The 9,667-nt window shown below is 47.3% G+C and overlaps 1 protein-coding gene across 1 annotated transcript; it reads right to left on the bottom strand.

The window, feature by feature from the left end:
- Window positions 1–6,865: 6,865 nt before the first annotated feature.
- Window positions 6,866–7,795, bottom strand: LOC101558010 (olfactory receptor 4X1-like). The gene has a single exon (XM_004619113.2). It carries the CDS (start codon window positions 7,793–7,795, stop codon window positions 6,866–6,868), a length of 930 nt encoding a protein of 309 aa, XP_004619170.2.
- Between the last annotated feature and the right edge of the window lie 1,872 nt (window positions 7,796–9,667).

The following is a 9,667-nucleotide window of genomic DNA, read 5'->3' as shown; positions in this document are numbered from 1 at the left end:
TTTTAAAAAATTAATACAAAGACCAGAGAGTACAGGGTTAAGGCACTTCTCTTGCAACCCCAAGGCAACCTCAAGGCAACCCAAATTTAATCCCCAGAGGCACATATAATGCCCCCAGCACCTCCAGAAGTGACCCTGAGCACAGAGCCAGGAGTATGGCCTGAGCCCAGCCAGGTGTGGCCCAAAACAAAAATCAAACAACCCCACACACACACACACACAAAAGAAAAATTAAAGATTTGTGAGTAGGGCAGAAAATTATTTATGTTACATTTGCCCAAGACAAAACCTGTATATCAGTTCCTTTGCTTATTAAAGTTAGGAGAGTACAGTGGATGGGCTGGAGTGATAGTGCAGCGGGTAGGGCATTCGCCTTGCATGCAGCAGACCCGGGTTTGATTCCTCCGCCCCTCTCGGAGAGCCGGGCAAGCTACCAAGAGTATCTCGCCTGCACGGCAGAGTCTGGAAAGCTCCCCGTGGTGTATTTGATATGCCAAAAACATTAACAACAAGTCTCAGAATGAATACATTACTGGTGCCCGCTCGAGCAAATCGATGAGAAACGGGATGACAGTGATGACAGTGATGACAGTGGATAGGGTGCTTGCCTCTCATGCCACCGACCCAGATTCAATCCCCAGCACTCCTGGTAGGACTCATCCGTGGGCACAGAAGATGGAGAAATACTTGAGCACCACCAGGTGTGGTCCAAACACCAAAACCAAAAACCCTCCCCATCATGGGAACCAGAGCTAGAGCTCAAGAGCAGGGCACTTGTCTTGCATGAGTTAGGCCCTGGGTTCAACTTCTAACACTGCAAAAAAAAAGGAAAGAAGTCTGCCACCTGCCAATATGGACTGGCTTATCTTTTTCAGTCTCTCCATGCCCTTCTGCCTAGAGAGAAGAAATGACTGCAGTTTCAGATAACATCTGGGCTATGACCCATGAGTCTTTCCCCGCCCTCCTCACTGTGTATTTTGGGGCACCATGAAGAATTGAAGGAATTCAAAATTCCAGCTCTAGGCCCACCACCAGTGTCATTGACACTCCACATATGGCCCAAGGTTTCCTCCTTCTCACCACCCCACCTTTTTAGCAAACTGATATTTTTTTAATGTACTTATTACGGTTTGGGTCACATGCTTACAGTAGCATTAACTCTACATGGTTCTGATCTACAGTACATCACCTGCTTCACAGAGGAAGGGCTGGTTCTTGCTGGATTGAACATAACTTTAGATGGAAATAATAATAATCATCATCATCATCATTGTCACTGTCACTGTCACTGTCATCCTGTTGCTCATCGATTTGTTCGAGCGGGCACCAGTAACGTCTCCATTGTGAGACTTATTGTTACTGCTTTTGGCATATCGTATACGCCACGGGTATTGTGCAGGCGCGATACTCTTGGTAGCTTGCCGGGCTCTCCAAGAGGGACGGAGGAATCAAACACGGGTCGGCCGGGTGAAAGGCAAATGCCCTACCGCTGTGCTATTACTCCAGCCCTAATAATAATAATAATAATAATAATAATAAACCATTGTTGTGCCCGAGTTCCGGATCCCAAATTGCGGAGAGACCAAGTCCACACATGATAATGCAAAAGCAAAGGAACTTTATTACTAGCTCAAGCCATTGCTGGCTCGAGCTAGGGACCAAGTCTCATCTAACGCAGTGGAGTCTTGACAAGGACCCCAACTCCAAATCACAAGAGGTTTACAGAGGGTTCAAAGTTAAGAGCAGTTTATATACTGGTTTATTTTTCGCATTGGCCCTATTACAACAGTGGCCAGCAATGAGGCAATGGTTACCAACAGTTTCTAAGGAGGGGACAGTGACCCCTCATGACCAGCAGACCCAACTGCCCAGTTCCTTATTTAGGCAAATCACTCAACTGGGAGTTCACCAGAAACTGCAAGTCCTGCTTCAGGGAAACAGAAACTGAGGCCTAGCTGAGATTTAATGTTGGCTGTGGCTTGTCACGACACCAGTTTCGCCTTCACACCATATGCTGGGTGACCAAAAATACACTTGAGGGGTGAATGGATCCATCAGGGAGTTACAAGATTTCTAGGGCTGGAGAGAGAGTGCCAAGGGCTGAGTCATGCTATGTGTGCAGGAGGCATGAGTCTGAGTCCCCTGAGCTCCACCCAGGGTGATCCCTGAGCACATAGAGCCAGGAGTGGTGCCTGAGCACTGCTGGGTGTGGTCCCCAAAGCCAACAAAACAAACTCTAAAACTACTGGAAGCACTTGCCTGGCGAGTGTGAAGCATATTCGCTCCCCAGGGGGTCCCAGCCGCTCTCCCAGCTGGATTCCCACCTCCTCCACGATGTATGGTTGGAGGCACATCAGAGGTACGTGCGAGCACAAAAATAAAGTCTGCCACCCCGGGGAGGGCCACCGCTAACGACACGCAAGTAGGCGGGTGAGCACCACCTCCGCCCTATGTGTGTGTGAGCCAGAAGTGCATGAGCACAACCGTGTGCTTGCATGACCCCAGCAAGCACAGCGGCAAGTGACACAACTAAGGCGTAAGACCCCAATGAGCACCTCGGCCATGGGTGTGACACTGCCACGGATGGGGGACCCGGTGGTGACCACCACAGCGACATAGGGGAGGGAAGGGAGTGGGGGAAAGGGATCAGACACACCTCATAGCAGTATTTTGGATCAAATAAGATCAAATGAATGGGATTTCCTAAGTGCCTGCATAGAGGCAGGCTGAAGGGTGGGCAGGGTGGCAGGGAGGGCACGGGGGACATTGGTGGTGGGAAACGTACACTCGTGGAGGGATGGGTTGGAACATTGCATGACTGAAACTTGATCAGGAAAACTTTGTAGCTGTATCTCACGGTGATTCAATAAAAAATATAAATTAAAATATATCACTGTATCACTAGTATCACTACCATCCTGTTGTTCATCAATTTGCTCGAGTGGGCACCAGTAACATCTCCATTCTTCCCAGCCCTGAGATTTTAGCAGCAATTGTTCTTTCCCAACAATTGGAGGCTCTTTCAGGGTCAGGGGAATGAGACCTGTTATTGTTACTGTTAATATATATATATATATATATACATATATACATATATATATATGAATGGGATTTCCTGATTCACTGTGAAAATATACTCAAATATATATGTATATATACATATATATATACATGTTCCCTTTCTATAATCAGTTTTAAAAAGGTAATACAAATGCCTGGCTCAGGGCTGTCAAGGCTCACCACAGTCTCATTCTTTGCTCTGACTCTGACTTTTTTTTTTTTTTTTGCTTTTTGATTCACACCCAGAGGGGTTTCTCCAGCCTCTGCAGTCAGGAATTACTCCTGGCTTGGGGACCATATGGGATGCCAGGGATTGAACCCGGGCCAGCCGCATGCAAGGCAAAAGCCCTCCCTGATCGAGTATCACTCCAGCCCCTCTGGCTTTGAGACCCTGTGTTTTGGGGGATTATGGGAGGTAAACCGCCACACCATCATTCTTCCGGTCCTCTTGATTCGTGTTCTGGGGAGCCACGCCCAGCTAAGCCCGACTCCTGGCTCTGAGCTGAGGCATCTGTACCTCAGGATCATTGTGGGGCATTGCGGCTAGAGTCCAGGTCTGCCTTGTGTCATCAGCTCCTTCCCCCGGGTCATCTCTGCCTCCCTTGTATTCAGGTACTGATTAGCGTTGTATAAGAATACAGGATAAATGTTTTTGAAAGTCTCATCTTAGGAAAATGGCCCTGGCAATGTTCTTTAATGGAGTGAAATGAAGGGTTTGTTTTTTTTTAATTTTTAAACTTTTTTCTTTCCTGTATTTTTGGGTCACACCCAGAAATACTCATAGATTAATTCTGGTGGTGCTCTGGGACCCTGTTAAACCTGATACAAGACAAGTATCCTACCTGCAGTCCCACCTCTTTGGTCCCTACTGGAAACAGTTTAAATGAACTTTAGTGTGTGTAGAAAGATGGTTGAATGGATGGAAGGGGCCCGTTGAGTCAAATGTCTGACAGTGTTGGGAATAAGGGTCGGAATCCCAAGCTCCCCACATCCCAGCAGGCCATTCGGTTTACCTGTGATTACTTACAAGGTTGGTCACATTCCTGGACCCCATCCAGACCAAAAATAAGTATTGTATTTGGAATTGGCAAAGTCCCATCAATCTAGTAGCCACCAGAATGATAAAAAGGATTCAGATCGGTTTAAAGGCCAAAAAGGGCTACAAGGTGACCAGTGTGGTTTGCTGCCCATTAGCCCCCCTTCTTAGGGTTGGAATATCCTCTAGGTTTTTCTATTTACATACATGTACATAAGTATAAAAATATGTCCCTCTTGGAGAGCCTGCAATCTACCGAGGGTATCCCACCCGCATGGCAAAGCCTGGCAAGCTCCCCATGGCGTATTCGACATGCCAAAAATGGTAACAAGTCTCACATTAGAGACGTTACTGGTGCCTGCTCGAGCAAATCGATGAACAGCGGGATGACAGTGCTACAGTGCCTTTCTGTACTAAAGCTTCTCCTTGAGTCAAATGATCACCAAAGAGTTTAGGTGGTCTTCAGTGGTCAGTACAACCTTGGTACAGGCTTTAGATAACTGAGAGGTTAATTACGATCCAGTGGCTATTGTTCCATCTGAAGCATCAATGACTTAAAAAATTTAACTGTCTATAACATAAATTAAATTTTATTATGTGCCACTGAGGGTGGGATACAAAGATTCGAGCCACTGGTGTCAATGTAACAGTCTAATGAAAGAGAAATAAATGCTGAGGTCTAGCGAGAAAAAGCTTTAAAGGACTCTGGGGTGTTGGGGTGCTGTGGAAGGTCACAAAAGGAAAAGCCTGCATCTTAGAGGATGATCACTGATAGTGCCCAAAGGGAGGATTATAGCAGGTGGTCCTTGAAGGGTGGGTAAGAGGTTAAAGGGTGAGATGAAGAAAATATTTTAGATGAAGGAAAGTAGATGAAGGAATTCTTCCGGGGGACAACTGAAAATAAAGGAGACTGTTAGGAGAAGGCCCTGCCATGAGAGTGTGGTGAGAACAGAAGTGTGTTGTTCAGAGGCAACAGGGGGCCAGAGAGAGAGCACAGTGGGCAGCGGGTAAGGCACTTGCCGTGCATTTGGCCAACCCTGGTTCCATTCCAGGCACCACATCTTGTTTCCTGAGCACCCCTGGGAGTGATTGCTTAACACAGAGCCAGGAGTAAGCCTTGAACATAAAGCTGATGTTGTCCCCCAAACCAAAAACCAACAAAAAAACGACTGCAGCAGTGAATTAGTCCAGATTAGCAGGGAGGAGAATGACAAAAAACAGAGTATTTAAAAATTGTTAATCTGAACAAGAAAAGGAGGGGGAAATCATCATCATCATTATCATTATCATCATCATCATCATCATCATTATCATCCTGTTGATCGTTGAATTTCTCAAGTAGTCTCAGTAACGTCTCCATTCATCCTAGCCCTGAGATTTTAGAAGCCTCTCTTTACTCGTCCTTTCCAATGGTGCCGCATTGGAAAGAACTCATTGGTCTCATTGCGTCCCTTCCAGGGTCAGGGGAATGAGACCAAGCTTGTTACTGGTTTTGGCATATGAATACGCCATGGGGAGTTTGCGCCATGGGGGGGGGAAATAAAAAGATGGAAAAATGGCTGTTAATCTGGAAGCAGGAGGGAAGACAATCTACTGAGATTGTAGGGGCAGTATTGAGGTCAGCATTTGGAGCCACAACCTTATGGGCTTCATAACATAAAACCCAAGAAGAGAAGGACTAGGACTAACCTGGGTCAAACAGGGAAGCTCCATCCTTAATGCACGGGCAATTCAAAAGTAAGGAAGGAAAGGAGTAGGGAGAACCCACAATGAAGAGGGTGACAAAAAGGACGGTGGAATAAGACAATAAGAAGTCACTCAAGTGCTCTGTGGGAATGGATGAGAAGCACAAACTTCCAACAGGAAATATAGAAAACTACCAGGCCAGACAACCAGCGGCATACTGAGGGAAGACAGAAGGAGCAGACATGCACATCTGGGAAGAAGAGAATATTAGACACCAAAATACTAATGAGGGGGCTGGAGCAATACCACAGCAGGTAGGGCATTTGCCTTGCATGCAGTCGACCCGGGTTCGATTCCCAGCATCCCATATGGTCCCCTGAGTACTGCCAGGAGTAATTCCTGAGTGCAGAGCCAGGAGTAACCCCTGTGCATCACCGGGTGTGACACACCAAAAAAAAAGAAGAGAAAAAAAAACTAATGAGACAGAGAAAATAAAACTTGTGCCTACAAAGCAGATGCCATTGCCTAGCGCTTTCCTATCACTAAAAATTGCTCTTCCTATGTAGTGAAACACCCCTCAGTCAGCTTGCCTTGCCCTGGAGAAGTCACCGGGAGGATCCTCCTAAGACAAGTCAACAGAACATGTGAGCATTTGCAGAGCCGGAACAACTCCTCTCTACTTTGAGCCTCCCAAGTCCAAAGGTCCCGACTCTTCCCCCCAACAGGGGCACCCCCATCCCTGACACAATCACCCTTCTGCTCTTCCACCTCCCCCTGCTATTCCCAGACTGACTCTGCTTTCCCAAACTGAGTCCATTCCCTCCACAGCCAGTGGGTCTCAAGGTCACTGTCCAATGTAGAAGTCCCACCTGAGACGACTTCTCTCGGATTTCACCTGAGACGCCCCCTTCATTCTGCCAATCCTGCCAACCGAGATGAAAGTGCAACTCAAAGAAAGATGATGGACCCCCCCCCCGTTGCTCCATCGGTTAGAGATAAGAGGCAGAGCGAGCTAAAACCTACCCCACCCCAAAGTTCAGATCCCCTCACCTCTGCTATGTATCCCCGCTACCCCCCCATCATCTATGTCTCCTCTCTAATCACCTTCTTCCCCACCAGCCTCCTCATGGCGTTTTTCACTTCCGCGTTCCTGAAGGAGTAGATGACAGGGTTCAAGAGCGGCGTGACCACCGTGTAAAACACGGCCACGACCTTATCAGCCGGGAAGGTGACACAGGGCCTCATGTAGACGAAGGAGCAGGGGATGAAGAAGAGGCCCACCACGGCGATGTGGGAGCCGCAGGTGGAGAGGGCCTTGCGCCGGCCTTCGGAGCTCTGGCTCCTCAGGGAGTGGAGGATGACCACGTAGGACGCCACCAGCACCACGAAGCTGATGACGGAGATGGAGCCTCCGTTGGCGATGATGAGCAGCCCGATGAGGAAGGTGTCGGCGCAAGCCATTTTCAGCACGGGGTGCACATCACAGAAGTAGTGGTCCAGGGCCTTGGAGCCACAGAAGGGCAGCTGGAAAATGAGGAACGTTTGCCCGGCCGAATGCAACAAGCCCCCGCTCCACGCCGCCGCCACCAAGAGGCCACACACCCTCCGGTTCATGATGACGGTGTAGTGCAAAGGCTTGCAGATGGCCACGTAGCGGTCGTAGGCCATGACCGTCAAGAGGAAGATCTCGCTGCCGCCAAAGAAGTGGAGGAAAAATATCTGTGCAATGCAGCCCTGGACGGAAATGACATCGCTCTCGAGAAAGGAGTCGAGGATGAGCTTGGGGACGGTGACAGAGCAGTAGCAGATCTCCACCAAGGATAAGTAGCTGAGGAAGAAGTACATGGGGGAGGTCAGGCCTTTGCTGGCCACGATGGTCACCACAATGAGGCCATTGCCCAGAACAATGGCCGTGTACATGAGGAGAAAGAGCACAGAGATGATCTTCTGCGTGTTTCGGTTCAGGGAGAACCCCAACAGGATGATTTCAGTCACGTTGCCTGTGGTGGCCATGACGTAAAGCACGGGACCAAGGACCTGGAATCACAGAAAGCAAAAGGACTCTCCTTCACTGGCTAGAAACTCTCTTCTCCAACCTAATGGGCAGTCGTCATTCTGTTCCCTCGTGAGTTCCCTGCCAGCCCTGGGCTTCTCCAAACCATGTTCTCCAGGAGACAAGTGGACAAGTAACCCTCACCAGACGCTGGATGTTTCACCATAAGAGCATCGGAGATTGTTGAATGCTGCCTTGGAGGCTTCTCTGCGATCCAAGTAAAAGCATTAGCTAATTTAATTCTCCCAATAAGAATAAGAAACTCCTTTAGACATACAAAAGAAAAATGAAGACTTGGGGCTATTCAGTTGTGAATTCAAGGTAACACAACTCATGTCTGAACTAAGGACTCTGCCTTTCAAAACATAGATGGTCCCATTGTATCTACTGCTCCTGAGGAAGATGTACATTAGTTGCTAATTAAAATATTTTTTTTCAATCAGTTTTATGTTACACCAAAATGTGGGATCCATTTCTTAAATAGATTGCTAGAGTTGCTCAATTTCAAATATTCTGCAAAAAATAAATAACTAACCAGGTTCCCAACAGGCAAGAGAGCAAAGCTGTGTGGAAGAAGGAAGACTCCCAACCTTCCGCTCTCCTCAGAGGCAGAGATGGAGAAAAGGAAACGTGAGTCAATAACCTGCAAACCGTTCAAATGTCATTAAGGACCACTGATTACAAAGGGAAGCTGATTCTGCTCCATAGAATGGGTGGACATGCTTGACCAAGTGTTAGGGAATGCACACTCACCCGAGAAAAGGCTCTACCGTGGGTTTCAGTACTGCCACCTGAAGAAAAAAAAAAAAGTTAAAGCCAACCCCACATACCCCACAGAGGAACCTGAAGACCAAAAAAGTGCGATCAGATGCAAAGAAATCCATGATCAAATCCTATAATATGGTCATTCCCTCAGAGAAGCAAATTCTGCAGCATGCCTGATGATGTCCTAAGTACTTCATAATTGCATGCAGCCCAGGCCAGCACCCCACAGGTGGGAAACTTCAGTGCTCTGTGACCCACAGACAGGAACACAGGGTTGGGGCCAGGGGACCTGGGTTCAGTCCCATCACACTGCTTAGGAACCATGTTAACAATTAAAAGAGAGAGAGAAACTCCTCCGAGCCTATTAATTATCATCTGGGTTAAAAAAATAAAATACAAAAATATTTTTTCCAGATTTACTTTTGAGAATTGTACAGGTTCCTAATTTTACCAACAATTGTATGAGTATATAGTGGTCAAGCTTTTGCTCTACCTTAGCCTACAAGGTTTGTTCCAGGAACCCATTTGGGTGCTCCTGCTTCCTGTCACTCTCCTTTGTAAAGACTGACAGACAACATCCAAGGGTTCTGAGTTAAGCACACGAAAGCATGCTTTTATGAAACAGTCAGTTGCATAATAAAACAGGGCTGAAAATGCTAAGTGGCATGTGAATTCAGCCACAAAAACACAAATTCTATGAGTCTCCTTACTGCCCTAGATCCCTAGAGAACTCAAATTCACAGAGTCAGGAAGCAGAGTGAGGGGGAAGAATATGTTGGATTCGTGTTTTGTGGGTGCAGCATTTTGGTTGGGGATGATGAAGGGAGTTCTAGAGATGGAGGGTGTGATGTTTGCTCGGCTGGTGAATTTTCTTGTGCATTTTCTATAACTTATGAGTTACATGACTCACATTTGCCCTTCTGCATACACACCTCTAAGGACAGTGGTTGAAGCTTTTCAACTTGATTCTTCCCACCCTCCCTACACCCGCTCTTAGAGTCTCTCCCATGAGGGAGCCTGGTTGTTTCAAAAAAGCAGAATGGTTGCATTTGGCAAATTCTGACCAT

The sequence above is a fragment of the Sorex araneus genome, chromosome 6 (genome assembly GCF_027595985.1).
Source record: "Sorex araneus isolate mSorAra2 chromosome 6, mSorAra2.pri, whole genome shotgun sequence".
NCBI lineage: Eukaryota > Metazoa > Chordata > Mammalia > Eulipotyphla > Soricidae > Sorex > Sorex araneus.
The sequence above is the reverse complement of the archived record's forward strand: the minus strand, read 5'-3'. Positions and strand labels throughout refer to the sequence as shown.

What these genes read in the sequence shown, in the direction of transcription:
- LOC101558010 (XM_004619113.2), bottom strand. Translation starts at nt 7,795, where the DNA reads ATGGCCACCACAGGCAACGTGACTGAAATCATCCTGTTGGGGTTCTCC.